General features: G+C 48.0%; 1 protein-coding gene across 1 annotated transcript; it reads right to left on the bottom strand.

Moving 5' to 3' along the window:
- Positions 1–1,668: 1,668 nt before the first annotated feature.
- LOC122924024 (zinc finger protein OZF-like) lies at positions 1,669–22,257 on the bottom strand. The gene is made up of 2 exons (XM_044274941.1): positions 22,214–22,257; positions 1,669–3,332 (listed from the first exon to the last, which is right to left on the bottom strand). Exons 1-2 carry the CDS (start codon positions 22,245–22,247, stop codon positions 2,149–2,151), a joined length of 1,218 nt encoding a protein of 405 aa, XP_044130876.1. The 5' UTR covers positions 22,248–22,257; the 3' UTR covers positions 1,669–2,148.
- Between the last annotated feature and the right edge of the window lie 381 nt (positions 22,258–22,638).

The raw sequence follows: 22,638 nt of genomic DNA on the forward strand, positions 1-22,638 counted from the left end.
CCTAAATTGCCAGGGCAGTATAACTACGCCACAAGTGACCCCATTTTGGAAAGAAGACACCCCAAGGTATTCCGTGAGGGGCATGGCGAGTTCCTAGAATTTTTTATTTTTTGTCGCAAGTTAGTGGAATATGAGACTTTGTAAGGAAAAAAATAAAAAATAAAATAAATCATCATTTTCCGCTAACTTGTGACAAAAAATTAAAAATTCTAGGAACTCGCCATGCCCATCACGGAATACCTTGGGGTGTCTTCTTTCCAAAATGGGGTCACTTGTGGGGTAGTTATACTGCCCTGGCAATTTAGGGGCCCAAATGTGTGAGAAGTACTTTGCAATCAAAATGTGTAAAAAATGGCCTGCGAAATCCGAAAGGTGCACTTTGGAATATGTGCCCCTTTGCCCACCTTGGCTGCAAAAAAGTGTCACACATGTGGTATCGCCGTACTCAGGAGAAGTTGGGGAATGTGTTTTGGGGTGTCATTTTACATATACCCATGCTGGTTGAGAAAAATATCTTGGTCAAATGCCAACTTTGTATAAAAAAAATTGAAAAGTTGTCTTTTGCCAAGATATTTCTCTCACCCAGCATGGTTATATGTAAAATGACACCCCAAATCACATTCCCCAACTTCTCCTGAGTACGGCGATACCAGATGTGTGACACTTTTTTGCAGCCTAGGTGGGCAAAGGGACCCACATTCCAAAGTGCACCTTTCGGATTTCACCAGTCATTTTTTACACATTTTGATTGCAAACTACTTCTCACACATATGGGCCCCTAAATTGCCAGGGCAGTATAACTACGCCACAAGTGACCCCATTTTGGAAAGAAGACACCCCAAGGTATTCCGTGAGGGGCATGGCGAGTTCCTAGAATTTTTAATTTTTTGTCACAAGTTAGTGGAATATGAGACTTTGTAAGGAAAAAAAAAAAAATCATCATTTTCCGCTAACTTGTGACAAAAAATTAAAAGTTCTATGAACTCACTATGCCCATCAGCGAATACCTTAGGGTGTCTACTTTCCGAAAATGGGTCATTTGTGGGGTTTTTCTACTGTCTGGGCATTGTAGAACCTCAGGAAACATGACAGGTGCTCAGAAAGTCAGAGCTGCTTCAAAAAGCGGAAATTCACATTTTTGTACCATAGTTTGTAAACGCTATAACTTTTACCCAAACCATTTTTTTTTTTTTGCCCAAACATTTTTTTTTTATCAAAGATATGTAGAACAATAAATTTGGTGAAAAATTTATATATGGATGTCGTTTTTTTTGCTAAATTTTACAGCTGAAAGTGAAAAATTACATTTTTTTGCAAAAAAATCGTTACATTTTGATTAATAACAAAAAAAGTAAAAATGTCAGCAGCAATAAAATACCACCAAATGAAAGCTCTATTAGTGAGAAGAAAAGGAGTTAAATTCATTTGGGTGGTAAGTTACATGACCGAGCGATAAACGGTGAAAGTAGTGTAGTGCAGAAGTGTAAAAAGTGGCCTGGTCATTAAGGGGGTTCAAGCTAGGGGGGCTGAGGTGGTTAAAATGCAAGAAAAACTATCCAAATGTGGTATTACTGTAATTGCACTGACCTGGAGAAAGAAAGTAACAGGTCAGTTTTACCGTATAGGGAACACCGTAAAAACGAAACATAAAACTGTTGCGTAACTGCGTTATTTTTACAATTTCACTGCACATGTATTTTTATTCCATCTCCCCACTATATCATTTACAATATTAAATGGTGGAGTTAGAAAATGCAACTTGTCCCGCAAAAACAAGCACTTATATGGCAATGTAAACGTAAAAATAAAAAAGTCCTGGAAAGGCAGGGAGTAAAAAAGGAAAATGCAAAAAACCCTCCGGGGCTGAAAAGGTTAACTGTAAGGATTAAAATATAAGTCATGAACAGAATATATGTCTTCCTAAACAGGATTTATCAGATGTTTTATAGAAGCCGTTATGTGACATCAATTAAGCTTTTATATCCAAATATACAACCTGAAATGAAAACAATGTCTATGACCCAGTGATATATTGTGGCCATATGGCTTCTCTTTTGTGTGACTTCACTAATGACCCCTAAATATGGCTTTAGAAACAAAAAACTTTTTTCCTATTCTGAATGCATCTTCTCTTATGTGTGATTCTTCTTAATGTTTTAGAAGACTTGATATTTCTGAAAAACGTTTCCCACATTCTGAAAACGAATATGGCTTCTCTCCTGTGTGACTTCTCTCATGTTTAACAAGATTGGATTTCTGTGTAAAACATTTCCCACATTCTGAACATGAATATGGCTTCTCTCCTGTATGAAGTCTTTCATGTATAACAAGATCTGATTTCTGTGTAAAACATTTCCCACATTCTGAACATGAATACGGCTTCTCTCCTGTGTGATATCTCTGATGTTTAACAAGATCTGATTTATCTGTAAAACATTTCCCACATTCTGAACATAAATACGGCTTCACTCCTGTGTGTCTTCTCTCATGTAAAACAAGATGTGATTTTTGTCTAAAACATTTCCCACATTCTGAACATGTATATGCTTTCTCTCCTGTGTGACATCTCTGATGTTTAACAAGAATTGATTTCCGTGTGAAACATTTCCCACATTCTGCACATGTATATTGTTTATCTCCTGTGTGAAGTCTCTCATGTCCAACAAGATTTGATTTCTCTGTAAAACATTTCCCACATTCTGAACATGAATACGGCTTTTCCCCAGTGTGAATTCTCTCATGTATAACAAGATTGGATTTCTGTGTAAAACATTTCCCACATTCTGAACATGAAAATAGCTTTTCTCCTGTGTGATATCTCTGATGTTTAACAAGATTTGATTTCCGTGTGAAACATTTCTCACATTCTGAACATGTATATGCTTTCTCTCCTGTGTGACTTCTCTCATGTCTAAGAAGATTGGATTTCTCTGTAAAACATTTCCCACATTCTGAACATGAATATGGTTTCTCTCCTGTGTGATATCTCTCATGTTTAACAAGATGTGATTTCAGTGTAAAATATTTCCCACATTCTAAACATGAATACATTTTCTCTCCTGTGTGACGTCTTCGGTGTGTGGAAAGTCCTGAGCTGTTTGTGGATTCTTTACCACAATGAAACCTTTCAATCCTTTTCTGATTTGCACTTGCGGTAACAATCTGTGATTGGTCAAAAGAAAGTTCCTCATAATTAGGAGGATTATATGACAGATCTGTACTGTGAAGTCCTGGATGTACATTAAGGGTAATGAGGTTTTCTTCTGAAGAGCGCTGCAGGATATCTTCATCTAGTGGTAACATGACATTTTCACATTTTGTACTGGGACTTTCTGTTAAGACGAAAATGAAAATTTGTTTTAAAGTTTTTTTTCCTGCAAACTACAGAGTAGACAAACTTATAACATTCCAATTAGGCTGGAAGTTGATCCAGCAGGAAGGAGAAGTGTTCATTCATTTGGAATCCATTCCTGACTTTGGCCAAAAAAACTGCACTTGTGATCCCAGCCTTACAAAGCTCCTATAACTTCCTGACAAAGTCCAGGATTCTGGTTTACACCAGGTCATGACTTTTATTACTGTACATACAGTAAATAATGACTTAACAAAACAAAAAATTTGAAAAACCTGGCCATGTCTGGAATCAATGGAGCATCGTAGGCCCCGCCCCTGCAGAACTTGCCTATTGTTTCTATATGTGGAACCTTAAAATCCCCCCTTTTTGGACAGATTATAAAAGCAGCACAGATCAGTCACTGGTTATCTACCAGCAAGTTCACACATAGCAGATCAGCTGCAGACATTTCTGTGACTGTCCCGCTGCCCTGAATGTGGCTTGTAATAATCCATGCAGCTGCTGCAGAAACAACCCAATACATGGAAATGTCTACAATAAATGTGCCCTGTGTGAACACGCTCTAATGCAGCTAGAACATTCTGGGACATGCAGTTATTGCTAGAAGTCACACGTTCAGTCTGAAGGGGATGAGCAGATAATCGCTTAAGTGATGGACAACATGATCAGATTTAGCAATTTAAAGCCGATGCCAGAGAAGAATTTTAATACAAATTTTTTCACATTTTATTGAGACACCAACGACTTAGGCTACTTTCACACTAGCATTTTGGCCTCCCGTTTGTGTGATCTGTCATGGGCTCTCAGCAGCGGTCAAAAACGGATCGGTTTTGCCCTACTGCATTCTGAATGGAAAAGGATCCGCTATAAGAGGCTGGTGCTCCTCCATTACATGTCACTGCACACACGTGTATACACTGCACATGACGGATCTCACCTTGTGATATAAGAGGCTGGTGCTCCTCCATTACATGTCACTGCTGGGAGGCAGTGACAGGAATCATCTATGAGGGGAGATATGTGTCACCCAGAATGTTGCAGGAAGCAATCTGAAGCGACTTGCTTACCAGGAATGTGCCACCAAGGTGCCCGGCCTAGGTGTCCACTAAGTTAGCTGGTGGACACAGAAAATAGTTAGAATAGCTGGGTCCAGCTAGTTCAGGGCGGGATTTTACTGGGAACAGGCAATGTGTTGGGTGGGTGCCTGTTCCCCAGGTTCCAGTCCGGGACTTGAGGCATGCTCATGTCCAGGGATCCTATTTAATTCTGCTGCTAGATCTTAGGTGGGTCTTAGTCTGGAGGAAAGGCAGACAGTGTGAGGTAACACTGTCAGAGTGTGCTACAACAGTTTGACTCGCCTGCGATCCGGATGTACTGGCTGTACTTTTGATGAAAAAGCCTAAATAAAGAGGACTTTTGTTGAACATTTGGTGTCACTGAAGGTGTACAGGAAACAAGACAACACAAAATGAATATACGACTCACTGGATCCAAAACTAAGGAACAAAAGGGAGACCCCTGCATCAGACCTGGCTCTCTCCCTTACTGCTTTATGCGAAAATCCCAAAGGTAGATGATCGCATATCCTCGTACCTCGACTGTATAACACCTGAACACCCTATAATAGTGAGGGGCAACGACCACCGGCTCCCTACACTAGATACAGAGGGAGTCGGGGTCACCTGGGATCCAGCAAACAGAAAAACACAAATGAATGCACAACACTTATCTTGTAGAAGACTGAGAAGTAGGATCAGCATGCACACACACTCCAGGAAGAAGTATAAACCGCAAACTGATGCACTATGGGGAGGAATTTAAAGGGATGCAATCAGTCCAACTACATGACAGCTGAGAGAGGCTAACGAGATGAGGAACTGAAAGCAAAACAAAGGAAGCTCAAGGAGGAGGTTCTGAAAGGCATCTGTCAGAGCTTCTCAGATGTCTGGTGGTGACAGTACCCCTCCTTCTACGAGTGGACTCCGGACACTCAGAGCCCACCTTCTCAGGATGGGACCTATGGAAAGCCCTGATGAGACGAGTGGCCTTAATGTCCGTCACTGGGACCCACATCCTCTCCTCAGGACCATAACCCTCCCAATGAACGAGGTACTGGAGAGAACCGCGGACAACACGAGAATCCACAATCCTAGAGACCTGAAATTCAAGATTACCATCAACCATAATCGGAGGAGGAGGCAAAGACGAGGGTACAATGGGTTGGACATAGGGTTTTAATAAGGACTTATGAAAAACATTATGGATCTTCCAAGTCTGAGGAAGATCAAGACGGTATGCAACAGGATTGATGACGGACAAGATTTTGTAAGGCCCAATAAACTTAGGACCCAACTTCCAGGAGGGAACCTTCAATTTGATATTCTTAGTAGACAACCACACCAGATCACCAACATTCAGGTCCGGACCCGCCACACGCTTATATCTCTCACTCATGCTCTTTAGATTATCCTGAATCTTTTGCCAAATAGATGACAAAGACGAGGAGAATCTGTCCTCATCAGGTAAACCAGAAGACCCCTCTCCCGAGAATGTCCCAAACTGCGGATGAAACCCATATGCACCAAAAACTGGTGACTTATCAGAGGACTCCTGACGACGGTTATTTAAAGCAAACTCAGCAAGGGACAAAAAAGAACACCAATCCTCCTGATTCTCCGCCACAAAACAGTGCAGATATGTCTCCAGATTCTGATTGACGCGCTCTGTCTGGCCATTCGACTGCGGGTGGAAAGCAGAAGAGAATGACAACCGAACCCCCAAGCGAGAACAGAAAGCCTTCCAGAATCTGGAAACAAACTGCGTGCCCCTATCAGAGACTATGTCTGAAGGAATACCATGCAATTTGACAATGTGATCAATAAATGCCTGCGCCAGCGTCTTAGCATTGGGCAAGCCAGGAAAAGGGATGAAATGCACCATTTTGCTAAAATGGTCCACCACCACCAGAATCACAGTCTTCCCCGAGGAACGAGGCAGGTCCGTTATGAAGTCCATGGACAGATGTGTCCAAGGACGGGAAGGAATGGGTAAGGGAAGGAGAGGATCTGATGGCCGTGAATGAGGGACTTTGGCACGAGCGCAGGTCTCGCAGGCTGCCACAAAACCCTCAACCGACTTACGAAGTGCCGGCCACCAGAATCTCTGAGCGATGAGATCCATCGCTTGCCCCCGGGTGCCCAGCAAGGACCGTATCGTGGTGTTCCTTAAAAATCTTGTGTCTTAAAGCGAGATGCACAAACAACCTCCCAGGAGGACAAAGATCAGGAGCCTCTGACTGGGCTACCTGCACCTCTGCCTCCAATTCAGGATAAAGAGCAGAGACCACCACACCTTTAGCCAAAATGGGACCCGGGTCTTCAAAATTCCCACCTCCCGGAAAACAACGTGACAGGGCATCTGCCTTCACATTCTTAACCCCAGGGCGGAACGTGACAACAAAATTAAACCTTGAAAAGAACAAAGACCATCTGGCCTGTCTCGGGTTCAGACGCTTGGCTGACTCCAAGTAGGCTAGATTTTTATGGTCAGTAAACACGGTAATAGGGTGTCTGGCTCCCTCTAGCCAATGGCGCCATTCCTCAAAAGCCAACTTGATGGCCAACAACTTCCTATCTCCCACATCGTAATTTCTCTCTGCGGAGGAGAGTTTCTTCAAGAAAAAGGCACACGGTCGCCATCTAGCAGGAGAGGAACCCTGAGACAAGACCGCACCCACACCCACCTCAGAAGCATCAACCTCAACTATGAAGGGTAGAGAAATATCAGGTTGTACCAAGATGAGAGCGGAAGCAAAACTCTCCTTGATATTAGAAAAGGCCTTACGCGCCTCTACCGACCAGGAAGAAAAATCTACCCCCTTTCTGGTCATATCAGTGAGTGGTTTAACAATAGAGGAATAATTCAAAATAAACTTCCTGTAATAATTGGCAACGCCCAAAAAACGCATCAGCGCCTTCTGATTCTCAGGAAGCTCCCACTCAAGCACAGCGCGGACCTTCTCGGGGTCTATGCGAAAACCAGAAGCGGAGAGAAGAAACCCCAGAAATTGAATTTCTGGAACCGCAAACACACATTTTTCAAGTTTCGCATATAATGTATTCTCCCGCAGGATGAGCAAGACCTGACGTAAGTGTTCCTTATGAGTTTTGAAATCAGGAGAAAAAATCTAAATGTCATCCAAATACACTAATACAAATTTCCCTATTAAATGATAAAAAATGCTGTTCACGAAATGCTGAAAAACAGCTGGAGCATTCATCAAACCAAAAGGCATACCCAAATTCTCAAAATGGCCCTCAGGGGTATTGAAGGCCGTCTTCCATTCGTCTCCTTCTCTGACCCTGACCAAGTTGTATGTCCCTCTTAGATCTAATTTGGAAAAAACTTTAGCCCCAACAATCTGGTTAAACAGGTCCGGGATCAGAGGAAGTGTCATGGTCTTACCTTCTTGCTGTTCTCCTTCGTTTGACATGTGCTGGCGGCCATCTTGGTTTCTGGGCTTCTTGTAGCCTCCCACCCTGCGGCCTCTCCTTCCCACTGGGAGGAGCTGGATGCCTAGCTCACACATATAGGAGGTCTGTGGCTTCAGTTCCTTGCTTGGTCCTCCTGTGTACACATGCTTCTAAGACTGCTGCTGCTTCTGGTTCCTGATCCTGGCTTCGTCTGACTACCCTGCTGGTTCCTGATCCAGGCTTCGTCTGACTACCCTGCTGGTTCCTGATCCAGGCTTCGTCTGACTACCCTTCTGGTTCCTGATCTCTGGCTTCGCAAGACCCTGCTTCGGTTTAGCCATCCGTTTGGACTTTTGCCTCACTGCTTGATTTTCAATAAAGCCTTCTTATTTCCACTTATCTCTTGTTGTACGTCTGGTTCATGGTTCCGTGACATTAGGACCAAGCCATGAATTCTGACGGTACAGGGCCATCCTCGCTACCTACGCTGGTTGCCAGACTTGATCAGCAGGATCACCTGTTGGGTCGGTTCGCTGTGGCGTTGCAAACCCTGCTTGAACGCACGGCTCATTTAGCTTCCGTTGCCGATGGGTCGGTTGTCGCTCCTGGGCCCGCTCCTACTGCCGCTCCGGTTGTTGCGCCAGAGTCTACCCCGACACCTGTTGCTGCGCCTGCGGTGTTTCGGGGTATGACCGGTTCTGCCCCCCTTCCACAGCGCTTTGGGGGAGAGCCAACTCAGTGCCGAGGTTTCCTTAACCAGGTGGGCATTTATTTCGAGTTGCTGCCACATGCCTTTCCTACTGAGAGATCAAAGGTGGGCTTCTTGATCTCGCTGCTCTCGGACAAGGCCTTGGCCTGGGCCAGCCCTTTATGGGAGAACAACAATCCGGTGGTTGCCGAGTTTTCCGGTTTTGTTGCTTCTCTTCGGAAGGTATTCGATGTGCCGGCTCGTGCTGCCTCTGCTGCGAAGCTCCTTATGTCCATCAGACAGGGTTCACGATCCGTAGCTGAATACGCCATTGAGTTTCGTACCCTGGCAGCAGAGGTGGGCTGGAATAATGAGGCTCTGGTCGCTGCTTTCTCTCATGGTCTCTCGGATGCCTTGAAGGATGAGGTTGCAGCTAAGGACCTACCAGTGGAGCTCGAGTCTCTTATTTCTTTCCTGATTTTGATTGACACCAGACTCAGGGAGAGACCTTCCTTTAAGGAGAGCCTGCGGAGGTCTTCTAACAGATTGGCGCCTACGTTTGCTGTCCCACCCGTGCCTCCCTCTCCTCCCACGCCTCCTGGGGATGACTTGTCTGGGGGTGAACCCATGCAGCTGGGGTTTGCTCGCCTGTCCGAGGGGGAGAGGGTACTCCGGAGACGCGAGGGCCGATGCATGTACTGTGGTCTCGGTGGGCATTTTCGGTTGGCATGCCCGAACCGTCCGGGAAACGCTCGCACCTGAGATCCTGTCGGGGGCAGATCTTGGGTGGAGTCTCCTCGTCCCCGGTTTCCCGTGTTGACAAACCACTGATTACTGTTGTCCTCTCCTGGGTCGGGGGCTCGGTGACGACCCAGGCGTTGGTGGACTCTGGTGCTGGTGGTTTGTTCATTGATAGTGTGTTCGCTGCCGCCAATTCCATTCCTCTGCAGCCTCGAGGTTCCCCACTGGCTCTTGAGGCGATAGACGGCAGACCCCTTCTGCCGCCACACGTGACTCAGGAGACCCTTCCAGTGGGGATGGCCATTGGTGCCGTTCACAGAGAGTCGGTCTGTCTCCAGGTTATTTCGTCTCCACACTACTCGGTGGTCTTGGGGTACCCCTGGCTCCAGAAGCATAATCCGACTTTCGATTGGAGATCGGCCGAGATCCTCTCGTGGTCACCGCAGTGTGGGGCTAGTTGCATCCATGGGCCTGTCAAGTTGCTGTGTACTTCCTCGGACTCTCTGTTGCCTCCTGAATACGAGGAGTACCGGGATGTATTTGATAAGGTGCGTGCGGTTGCCCTACCTCCGCACCGCCCATACGATTGTGCCATAGAGTTACAATCCGGTGCCGTTCCTCCTCGTGGCAAAGTCTATCCACTGTCGGTAGCGGAGAATGAGGCCATGGAGGAGTACGTGAGGGAGGCGCTTTCACGCGGACACATTCGCAAATCCTCGTCCCCGGCAGGGGCTGGATTTTTCTTTGTGAAAAAGAAGGGCGGTGAGTTGAGGCCTTGCATCGATTACAGGTGTCTCAATCGCATCACGATCAAGAACACTTACCCGATACCCTTGATTTCCGAGCTGTTCGATCGCCTCAAAGGGGCCACGGTCTTTACCAAACTCGACCTGAGGGCGGCATATAACCTGGTAAGGATCAAGGCGGGCGATGAGTGGAAGACCGCGTTTAACACCAGGACCGGTCATTATGAATCCTTGGTTATGCCCTTTGGGTTGTGCAATGCGCCCGCAGTCTTCCAGGAATTCATCAACGATGTTTTCCGTGACCTGTTGCAGCAGTGTGTGGTGGTCTATTTGGATGACATCTTGGTATATTCTGAATCCAGGGAGGCCCACATTCTGGATGTCAGACGAGTGTTGCAACGGTTACGAGAGAACAAGCTGTTCGGTAAGCTTGAGAAATGCGAATTTCACCGATCCCAGGTAACCTTCTTAGGTTACATCATTTCCGCTGAGGGGTTCTCCATGGATCCTGAGAAGGTTTCGGCTGTCTTACAGTGGCCCCAGCCCAGTGGTCTTCGTGCCCTGCAGCGCTTTTTGGGCTTCGCCAATTATTATCGGAAGTTCATCAGGGACTTTTCCATGCTAGCCAAGCCTCTCACGGATCTGACCAGGAAGGGCAGTAATCCCCAGGTCTGGCCGCTCGAGGCCATCCGAGCTTTTGAGGCTCTAAAGTCCGCCTTTGTGTCGGCTCCGATTCTGTCGCATCCCAACCCTGGGTTGCCTTTTGTCCTCGAGGTGGACGCGTCTGAGACGGGAGTAGGTGCCCTTCTGTCTCAGCGTAGAACACCAGAGGGTCCTCTGCTTCCTTGTGGGTTTTACTCCCGGAAACTGTCTTCCGCGGAGTGCAACTATCAGATTGGTGACAGGGAGTTATTGGCCATCGTGCAGGCCCTTAAAGAATGGAGGCACTTGCTCGAGGGCTCGGTGGTTCCGGTTCTCATCCTGACGGACCACAAGAATCTGACCTACCTCTCTGAGGCCAAGAGATTGACACCACGTCAGGCCAGATGGGCTCTGTTCTTGTCACGTTTTAATTACGTGGTCTCCTACCTACCCGGCTCCAAGAACATCAGAGCGGATGCCTTATCACGGCAGTACTCCGAGCTGTCCGGGGAGGAGTCGATTCCGACTTCGGTCATACCTCCGAATCAGATCCTGGCCGCCATTCGCACCAGCCTGACCTCTCCCCTGGGTGAGCAGATTTTGGCGGCTCAATCTGGTGCTCCCTCTGGGAGACCCAACGGCAGATGTTTTGTGCCTGAGGAGTTGCGCACTCGGTTGTTGCGAACCTACCATAACTCCAAGGCCGCGGGGCATCCTGGAAAGAATCAACTGTCCTGGGCTGTTTCACGTCTGTTCTGGTGGCCTTCTCTACGTTCCGACATCGCCGCATATGTAGCGGCATGCTCCGTTTGTGCCCAGAGTAAGTCCCCTCGGCACCTTCCGTTGGGCCTTTTGCAACCCATAGCCACCGGGGAGCGTCCATGGTCACACCTGGGGATGGATTTCATTGTGGACCTCCCTGCATCCCGAGGCCATACGGTCATTCTCATGATTGTGGATCGGTTTTCCAAAATGTGCCACTGTGTTCCTCTCAAGAAGTTACCCTCTGCACAAGAGTTGGCCTCGATTTTTGCCAGGGAGGTCTTCCGGTTGCACGGTTTGCCCAAGGAGATTGTGTCGGATCGGGGGAGTCAGTTTGTGTCCAGGTTCTGGCGCGCCTTTTGCTCCCAGTTGGGGATTCATCTCTCTTTCTCCTCGGCCTACCACCCTCAGTCCAATGGGGCCGCAGAACGATCCAATCAGGCCTTGGAGCAATTCCTTCGTTGCTATGTCTCCGATCACCAAGACAATTGGGTTGACCTCCTGCCTTGGGCTGAGTTTGCCAGGAACACGGCGGTGAACTCTTCCTCTGGGACGTCTCCCTTCATGGCCAATTATGGGTTCCAACCTGCCGTGTTACCGGAGGTATTCTCTCCCCAGGATATTCCGGCTGTGGAGGATCACCTTTCCGTCCTACGTGCTTCTTGGGTACAGATCCAGAGGTCCCTTGAGGTCTCTGCGCAGCGCCAGAGACTCCAGGCTGATCGCAGACGAGCGCCCGCTCCCTCCTACCAGGTCGGAGACCGCGTATGGTTGTCCACCCGCAACCTCAACCTTCGAGTGCCCACTCCCAAGCTGGCGCCTCGCTTTGTTGGTCCCTTCCGAGTGCTTCGCAGGGTAAACCCGGTAGCCTATGCCCTTGCGCTTCCTCCTGGCATGCGGATCTCCAACGTGTTTCATGTCTCCCTGTTGAAGCCACTGGTGTGTAATCGTTTCACCTCCTCGGTTCCTCGGCCTCGTCCGGTCCAAGTGGGCAATCGTGAGGAGTATGAGGTGAGCAATATCCTGGACTCACGCCTGGTCCGCGGCCGGGTGCAGTTTTTGGTCCATTGGCGTGGTTATGGTCCAGAGGAGCGTTCCTGGGTTCCCTCCGCAGATGTCCATGCTCCTGCCTTGCTCCGAGCCTTCCACGCACGCTTCCCTCAGAAACCGTTCTTTACTCCGCGGAGGAGGGGCCCTTGAGGGGGAGGTACTGTCATGGTCTTACCTTCTTGCTGTTCTCCTTCGTTTGACATGTGCTGGCGGCCATCTTGGTTTCTGGGTTTCTTGTAGCCTCCCACCCTGCGGCCTCTCCTTCCCACTGGGAGGAGCTGGATGCCTAGCTCACACATATAGGAGGTCTGTGGCTTCAGTTCCTTGCTTGGTCCTCCTGTGTACACATGCTTCTAAGATTGCTGCTGCTTCTGGTTCCTGATCCTGGCTTCGTCTGACTACTCTGCTGGTTCCTGATCCAGGCTTCGTCTGACTACCCTTCTGGTTCCTGATCTCTGGCTTCGCAAGACCCTGCTTCGGTTTAGCCATCCGTTTGGACTTTTGCCTCACTGCTTGATTTTCAATAAAGCCTTCTTATTTCCACTTATCTCTTGTTGTACGTCTGGTTCATGGTTCCGTGACAGGAAGCGGATAAGGGTCACGAATTGTGATACTGTTCAGCTCCCTGAAATCCAGACAAGGTCTTAAAGAACCATCTTTTTTCTTAACAAAGAAAAAACCAGCGGCAACAGGTGACTTCGAGGGTCGTATGTGTCCTTTTCTCAGACTCTGAGAGATATAAGCACGCATAGCGACCCTTTCAGGTTGAAAGAGATTGTATAAACGAGATTTAGGCAGCTTGGCGCCTGGGATGAGATTAATAGGGCAATCGTACTCCCTGTGCGGGGGCAAATCCTGAACTCCACTCTCAGAGAAGACATCCGAAAATTCAGAGAGAAAAGATGGTACAGTCTTAGTAGAAACCTCGGAAACAGATGCTGTGAGGCAATTCTCTCTGCAAAAGTCACTCCAACCATTTATTTGCCTCGCTTGCCAATCAATGGTGGGGTTATGTTTAGTGAGCCAGGGTAGCCCCAACACTAGAGGAGTAGGCAATCCGCTAAGGACGAAACATGACACATCCTCAACATGAGCATCACTCACAATTAAACGGATATTGTAAACTATGCCCTTTAATGATTTCTGAGAAAGTGAAGCGGAATCAATAGCAAAAACAGGAATATCCTTTCCCAAAGTGCATACCTGGAAACCATGAGTTATCGCAAATTGATTATCAATGAGATTGACCGCTGCTCCACTATCCACAAAAATCTCACAAAAAATGTTCTTGCTCTCTAGCGCTACCCTGGCAGGCAGGACAAAACAGAAACTACAAGCAAACGGAAAACCTTCAATTTCCGCCTCAACCCTGCCAATGTTAACAGAAGGAACATTTTTAAAGGATTGTTTCCTTTTTGTTTCTTTATTACTCCCCAAAAAACTGCCTGAATCTCCTAGAGGGACAAACATTTGCCAAATGATTTATACCTCCACAACAAAAACAAACCTTCCCATGCAGGCTGAATCTTCTATTGTCAGAGGCAATCAACCCCAGCTGCATGGGCTCCTGCTCAGAAGGGGTTGACAGCGACTGAGACCCCTGCGCACAGAATGAGACCGCTGCACTGTCCTGGGAGTATGACAGGAAGGAGACATGGCAGAGTCCAAGGAGGTAGGCCTCTCATGAAAGGCAAATGCATCTTTCAATCCCTCTGAAAGACCATGGTAAAATTGACTTCAGAGTGCAGCATCATTCCAACCAGTATCAGATGCCCATCTCCGAAATTCTGAGCAGTATATCTCTTCGGATTGTTTACCCTGGCATAACAGACGTAGTCTAGACTCAGCCAAAGCAATACGATCCGGATCATCATATATCTGACCCAGGGCTAAAAAGAATTCATCCACTGAACGGGGGGGCCGTGCCCCCACCGGCAGCGAAAAGGCCCAGGACTGAGCGTTATCCCTGAGCAGCGATATAATGATCCCCACCCTCCGTTCCTCATCACCAGAGGAATGGGGAAGAAGGCGAAAATGGAGTTTGCAAGCCTCTCTAAAACGCACAAAATTCTCACTACCCCCGGAGAACGTATCCGGGAGCGAGATCTTAGGCTCAGAACAAACTCCATGAACGCAAGCTGAACCGGTCACTTGAAACTGAGAAAGAGTCTTACGGAGATCTGCTACCTCCAATGAAAGACCCTGCAAGCGTTCAGTCAAAAGTGAAACCGGATCCATGCTTGAGACGGTTTTGGCAGTTTATAATATCACGGAAGGTGTACAGGAAACAAGACAACACAAAATGAATATACGACTCACTGGATCCAAAACTAAGGAACAAAAGGGAGACCCCTGCATCAGACCTGGCTCTCTCCCTTACTGCCCTATACGAAAATCCCAAAGGTAGATGATCGCATATCCTTGTACCTCGACTGTATAATACCTGAACACCCTATAATAGTGAGGGGACACGACCACCGGCTCCCTACACTAGATACAGAGGGAGTCGGGGTCACCTGGGATCCAGCAAACAGAAAAACACAAATGAATGCACAACACTTATCTTGTAGAAGACTGAGAAGTAGGATCAGCATGCACACACACTCCAGGAAGTAGTATAAACCGCAAACTGATGCACTATGGGGAGGAATTTAAAGGGATGCAATCAGTCCAACTACATGACAGCTGAGAGAGGCTAACGAGATGAGGAACTGAAAGCAAAACAAAGGAAGCTCAAGGAGGAGGTTCTGAAAGGCATCTGTCAGAGCTTCTCAGATGTCTGGTGGTGGCACACTGCCTCTGTACACTGGTCAAGTGAGTACGGTTCCCCATAAGTGGTGTCGGATCCGGTCAAGTGAGCAGTGAGGCAAACACTATTGTGCATGTCCTTCATAAAGCCAGCTAAGTTTTGCCATAAGACAGCGGATCAAATGGAGACAATACTACAGCAGCTGGTACGGGCCAATGCCCAATAAGCCGAGTGCAATGCACAACGGCAAGCAGCGAATGCCTAGCAACAACAGACAAACAGCCTGTTGATTTAACAGATGGCGGCCATGCAAGAGTCCCTGCGAGCATCCCAGCAAGGAACCCCACCTGCAGTGACCCCGTTTCCGTCTGCTGCCAGAGATAAAGTCCGGTCAGCGCTGAGAAAAATGAGTCCTGAGGACGACGGGGAGGCGTTCCTAACGGTATTTGAAAGGACGGCGGAGCGGGAAAACCTGCCATCTGAACAGTAGGCTGAGGTGGTGGCACCGTGCCTGGTAGGAGACGCCCCCAGAAAGCCTATTTTGACCTCAGTCGTGAGGACGCCCAGGACTATGAGAAACTTAAAAGTGAGGTCTTGCCTTGGATGGGGGTTAACACATATGTTCGCGCACAAAGGGTGTACCAGTGGGCTTTTTCAGAGACCCGGCCCACCAGGTCTCAGGCATATGACTTGCTGCACCTGGTGAAGAAGTGGCTCCAGCCAGAGAACTTGAGCCCTCACAAATGATTGAGCGGGTGGTAGTGGACCGCTTTGTGCGCATGCTGCCGAGGGCCATACAGTGCTGGGTGGGCCAAGGAGATCCAGGCAACCTTAATCAGTTGGTTAACCTGGTCGAGCGGTATATGGCGACCCAGGACTTGATGCGGGACTCTGCTCAGTTGAGAGAGACACACCAGCCCACCTCCCAGCCTAGGGAGCCTGGAACAAGGACCCAGCCTTCTATGGGGGGGACACTAACAAAACTCCTGTGAGGCGAGTAGCGGGGACCCGCGAGGCCACTGTGATTCGGTGCTGGCACTGCCAAGGTCCAGGACATGTTGCGGCTAACTGCCCTATGACTTCTGAACCCATGGACTGCGGGTTCGCTCGCCGGTCCTCATTCTATGCACAACCTGTGTGTATTGCTGACCCCCTGCTGGCCGCTGATACGCCTCCCTTGTGCCAGGTCTCTGTTAATGGGTACTCGGTCCAGGCACTGCTGGATTCTGGGAGCCTGGTAACCCTTGTGCATGAGTCACTGATTTCAGAAGAAATACAGTTCTGATCAAAAGTTTAAGACCACTTGAAAAATTGCAAAAAATCATATTTAGCATGGCTGGATCTTAACAAGGTTCCAAGTAGAGCTTCAACAGGCAACAAGAAGAAATGGGAGTGAGACAAAACATTTTTTGAGCATTCAATTTAATGAAAACAACGAATAAACTGAGACAGGCTGTTTTTCAGCTGATCAAAAGTTTAGGACCACACCTCCCAAAAAAACTAAACCCCCCCAAAACAGAAATCCAACTTCCAAACATGAACTCAGTAATGAGTAGCTCCGCCGTTATTGTTGGTCACTTCAAAAATTCATTTTGGCATTCTTTATGCAAGCGTTTCCAAGTGGTGAAGATGGCTGCACGAAGACCATCTACTGTCTGGAACTGTTGTCCATTTTTGTAAAGTTCCCTTGCCACCCATCCCCAAAGGTTCTCAATTGGATTTAGATCAGGCGAACACGCAGGATGGGCCAAAAGATTGATGTTATTCTCCTGGAAGAAGTCCCTTGTCCTGAGGGCATTGTGTACTGTAGCGTTGTCCTGTTGAAAAACCTAGTCGTTACCACACAGACGAGGGCCCTCAGTCATGAGGAATGCTCTCTGCAACATCTGGACATAGCCAGCGGCCGTTTGACGCCCCTGCACTTCCTGAAGCTCCATTGTTCCATTGAAGGAAAAAGCACCCCAGACCATTATGATGCCCCCTCCACTGTGGCGCATAGAAAACATCTCAGTGGGATCTGCTTGTCATGCCAGTAACGTTGGAAACCATCAGGACCATGAAGGTAAAAAAAAATCTCATCAGAGAATAAAACTTTCTTCCACTTTTGAATGTCCCATGTTTGGTGCTCTCTTGCAAAGTCCAAGCGAGCAGTTCTGTGGCGTTCACTGAGACGAGGTCTTTGAAGACGTTTTTGGTTTTTGAAGCCCTTCAGTCTCAGATGCTGTCTGATGGTTATGGGGCTGCAGTCAGCACCAGTAAGGGCCTTAATTTGGGCCGAGGATCGTCCAGTGTCTTGACGGACAGCCAATTGGATCCTCCGGCTCAGTGCTTATGACATTTTTTGGGGTCTACCACTTAACTTTTTTGTTCCATAACTTTCAGGATCATTTAAGAAATTCCAACTGACTGTCTTACTGCGTCCCACCTCAGCAGCGATGGCGCGCTGTGAGAGACCCTGCTTATGCAGTTCAACAACCCGACCACGTTCAAAAAGGGAGAGTTTTTCTGCCTTTGCCATCACAACGTGTGACTACCTGACAGAAAATGACAATGAATCCACATCTTTGCACAGATTTGGCCTTTTAAAGACATGTGGTCCTAAAAATTTGGATCAGCTGAAAAACAGCCTGTTTCAGTTTAATCGTTATTTTCAATTAATTGAATGCTCAAAAAATGTTTTGTCTCACTCCCATTTCTTCTTGTTGCATGTTGAAGCTCTACTTGGAACCTTGTTAAGATCCAACAATGTAAAATATGATTTTTTGCCATTTTTCAAGTGGTCTTAAACTTTTGATCAGGACTGTACCAGGAAATCAGAAAATAGCCATAGTCTATATCCATGGAGACCTCCGGGAGTATCCCACAATAAGGGTTACCCTGTCCGCGTCAGGCAGGGAAGTACAATATGTTGTCGGGGTGGGGAGACATCTCCCTTATGACGCCATTTTGGGCAGAGACTTACCCATGTTCTAGACACTGTGGAAGAACGGTACGCATTCTCTTAGGGGGGGAAAACTGTCCGGGCTCTGAACCTGACGACCCCGATGCTGGGGTACCAGCCATGGGGGTCACCACCACAGATATAGAGTGTAATCCTGATAGGTTTCCCCTAGAGGTGTTGGCTGGTGAGATGGTAGAGACCCGATCCATCCCAGATCTGGAGGTGTCCCGAGAAACGTTCAGGACAGCCCAGCTCCAGGATCCTACATTGATGCGGGCGAGAGAAGGGGTAACCGTAATCAATAGCGTGGCTCAGCACCCAGGAGCCAAATCTGTGTTTCCCCACCTGGCTTTTAACCAAGACCTATTGTACAGGGTGGATAAGGTGCAACAAGAGGTAATAGATGCTGGATGGTGTTAGACTTGGCCCACACGCATGTACTGGGAGGTCATCTGGGGGTGAAAAAGACCCAAGAGCGAATATTGCAGCTTTTTTTTGCCCGGGATATATGAGGGTAAGAGGTTCTATCAGTCCTGTCCTGTGTGTCAGATAACCAGCCCCCAGCCCCATTATCGTAGCCCATTGGTACCTATGCCAATCATAGAGGTACCGTTTTAAAGGATAGCCATGGATCTGGTAGGCCCCATAAATAAGTCGGCCAGAGGTCACCAACATATCTTGGTGGTCTTAGAGTACGCTACCAGATATCCTGAGGCAATTCCACTGCGCCACACATCGGCTAAGCTTATAGCCAAAGAATTAATGGGCATGTTCTCTCGGGTAGGGATACCTAAGGAGATATTGACAGACCAGGGGACTCCCTTCATGTCGAAGGTCATGAAGGAGCTCTGCCGATTGTTAAATGTTAAACACTTACACACGTCTGTTTACCATCCCCAAATAGACAGACTTGTGGAAAGGTTTAACAAAACTTTAAAGATCATGCTCAAGAGACCCGTGTCCAAAGATGGGAAGGACTGGGATCTTTTACTGCCGTATGTATTATTCGCTGTGTGAGAAGTGCCCCAGGCCTCCACTGGGTTCTCGCCCTTTGAACTATTCTACGGCAGACATCCTCGGGGGTTGCTTGACGTAGCTAAAGAAGCATGGGAGCAACAGCCCACCCCACATAAGAGTGTTATAGAACACATAGAGAAAATGCAAAAAAGAATAGGGACAGTTCTGCTGATTGTCCGGGAGCATATGGAGGCGGCACAACTGGCCCAGAGTCAGGTATACAACCAGGCCGCCCAGGTAAGGACTTTTAACCCGGGCGTCCAGGTACTGGTACTTGTGCCCACGGTCGACAGTAAATTCCTTGCTAGGTGGCAGGGACCCTACGAAGTGATGGAGAAAGTAGGACCAGTGAACTACAAGGTATACCAGCCGGGTCGGTGAAAGCCAGAGCAGGTATACCATGTTACCTTACTAAAACCCTGGAGAGATAGGGAGAGTCTGTTTGGGGACAGCACCATCGTCAGTATGCTTCGGCCTATCTCGATGATATTGTAGTGTTTAGCACGGACTGAGAGAGTCACTTACCCAAGGTGGTAGACTCTCTCCAGAAAGTGGGGTTGACCGCCAACCAGAAGAAATGTACAATAGGGTTGAAAGAAACTTGGTACCTGGGTATGTAATTGGACAGGGAGTCATTAAACCTCAGGTAAATAAAATAGAAGCCATACAGAACTGGCCCAGACCCCTTACGATGAGGCAGGTAAAAAGCTTTTTTAGGGTTAGTGGGATATTAACTGAGGTTTATTATCAATTTTGCAACATTGTCTTCTCCGTTAATGGACCTCCTGAAAGGACGGAAGTCTGTGATGATCCGCTGGAGTGTTCAGGAAGCGGAGGCCTTCTGGTCACTGAAGTCGGTGTTGTGTGGGATCTCGGTCCTAGTTACACCCAACTTCAATAAAGAGTTTATTGTACAGACAGATGCCTCTGAAGTAGGTCTGGTGCAGTGCTGTCTCAGGAGGTTAACGGGGAGGAGCATCCCATTAGTTTCCTGAGCCGCAAACTAACGCCAGCTGAATCCAGGTATAGTGTAGTGGAGAGGGAGTGTCTCGCCATCAAATGGGCACTTGAATCTATACGCTATTATCTGCTGAGAAGGACGTTCCGCCTGGTGACCAATCACTTACCTTGCACGTGGATGAGTCAGGCAAAGGAGAGGAATGCTCGGGTCACCAGATGGTTCCTCTCCATGCAAAATTTTAAGTTTACAGTGGAACACAGGTCGGGGACGCTGCAGGGGAATGCGGACGCCCTGTCCAGAGTCCACTGTATGGCATGTGTTCACCCCACAGGTTTTAAAAAGGGGGGGGGGTTATGTGAGGCGGTGACAGGAGTCATCTATGGGGGGGGGAGATATGTTTCATCCATATTGTTGCAGGAAGCATTCTAAAGCGGCTTGCTTACCAGGTAAGTACCACCAAGGTACCCCGGCCTTGGTGGAGCAAAAGCCCTAGTCTAGGTTTCCACTAAGTTAGCTGGTGGACACAGAAAATAGATAGTGTAGCTGGTTCAGGGCGGGCTTTTACTGGGGACCGGCAATGTGTTGGGTGGGTGCCTGTTCCCCTGGTTCCAGTCCGGGACTTGAGGCATGCTCATGTCCAGGGATCCTATTTAATCCTGTTGCTGGATCTTAGGTGGGTCTCAGTCTGGAGGAAAGGCACACAGTGTGAAGTAACACTGTCAAACTGTGCTACAACTGTTTGACTCGGCTGCGATCCGGATGTACTGGCTGAACTTTTGATGAAAAAGCCTAAATAAAGAGGACTTTTGTTGAACATTTGGTGTCCCTGCCTCTGTACACTAGTCAAGTGAGTACGGTTCCCCACACTGCACACACGAGTATACACTGCACATGACGGATCTTACCTTGTGATATAAGAGGCTGGTGCTCCTCTATTACATGTCACTGCACACACGTGTACACACTGCACATGACGGCTCTTACCCTGTGATATAAGAGGCTGGTGTCCTCCATTACATGTCACTGCACACACGTGTACACACTGCACATGACGGCTCTTACCCTGTGATATAAGAGGCTGGTGCTCCTCCATTACATGTCACTGCACACACGTGTATACACTGCACATGACGGCTCTTACCCTGTGATATAAGAGGCTGGTGCTCCTCCATTACATGTCACTGCACACACGTGTATACACTGCACATGACGGATCTCACCTTGTGATATAAGAGGCTGGTGCTCCTCCATTACATGTCACTGCACACACGTGTACACACTGCACATGACGGCTCTTACCCTGTGATATAAGAGGCTGGTGCTCCTCCATTACATGTCACTGCACACACGTGTATACACTGCACATGACGGCTCTTACCTTGTGATATAAGAGGCTGGTGCTCCTCCATTACATGTCACTGCGCACACGTGTATACACTGCACATGACGGGTCTTACCTTGTGATATAAGAGGCTGGTGCTCCTCCATTACATGTCACTGCACACACGTGTATACACTGCACATGACGGCTCTTACCTTGTGATATAAGAGGCTGGTGCTCCTCCATTACATATCACTGCACACACGTGTATACACTGCACATGACGGCTCTTACCTTGTGATATAAGAGGCTGGTGCTCCTCCATTACATGTCACTGCACACATGTGTATACACTGCACATGACGGGTCTTACCTTGTGATATAAGAGGCTGGTGCTCCTCCATCACATGTCACTGCACACACGTGTATACACTGCACATGACGGCTCTTACCCTGTGATATAAGAGGCTGGTGCTCCTCCATTACATGTCACTGCACACACGTGTATACACTGCACATGACGGGTCTTACCCTGTGATATAAGAGGCTGGTGCTCCTCCATTACATGTCACTGCACACACGTGTATACACTGCACATGACGGCTCTTACCCTGTGATATAAGAGGCTGGTGCTCCTCCATTACATGTCACTGCACACATGTGTATACACTGCACATGACGGCTCTTACCCTGTGATATAAGAGGCTGGTGCTCCTCCATTACATGTCACTGCACACACGTGTATACACTGCACATGACGGCTCTTACCCTGTGATATAAGAGGCTGGTGCTCCTCCATCATGGCCTCCTTGTACAGGTCCTTGTGTCCTTCTATATACTCCCACTCCTCCATGGAGAAATAGACAGTGACATCCTGACACCTTATAGGAACCTGACAACACAATGACACCGTCATCACCCAGACCCCTCCAGTGCTGTTACTGGAGAATTTCCCAGCATTCCCAGCAGTGTCACCTCTCCAGTCAGCAGCTCCATCATCTTGTGGGTGAGTTCTAGGATCTTCTGCTCATGTATCAGGGGGTGAGGATAAGGCTCTGTGATGGGGGGAGGGGTCCTGCTCCGCCCTCCTGACTCCTGGAGATGGATGATGGGAGTCACACAGTCCCCCGATGTCTTCTTCACTATTGTGTACTCCTGTGGATGGAGAGAGACACTTAGGGAATAAACCCTTC

The sequence above is a fragment of the Bufo gargarizans genome, unplaced genomic scaffold (assembly GCF_014858855.1).
Source record: "Bufo gargarizans isolate SCDJY-AF-19 unplaced genomic scaffold, ASM1485885v1 original_scaffold_2145_pilon, whole genome shotgun sequence".
NCBI classification, from domain to species: domain Eukaryota; kingdom Metazoa; phylum Chordata; class Amphibia; order Anura; family Bufonidae; genus Bufo; species Bufo gargarizans.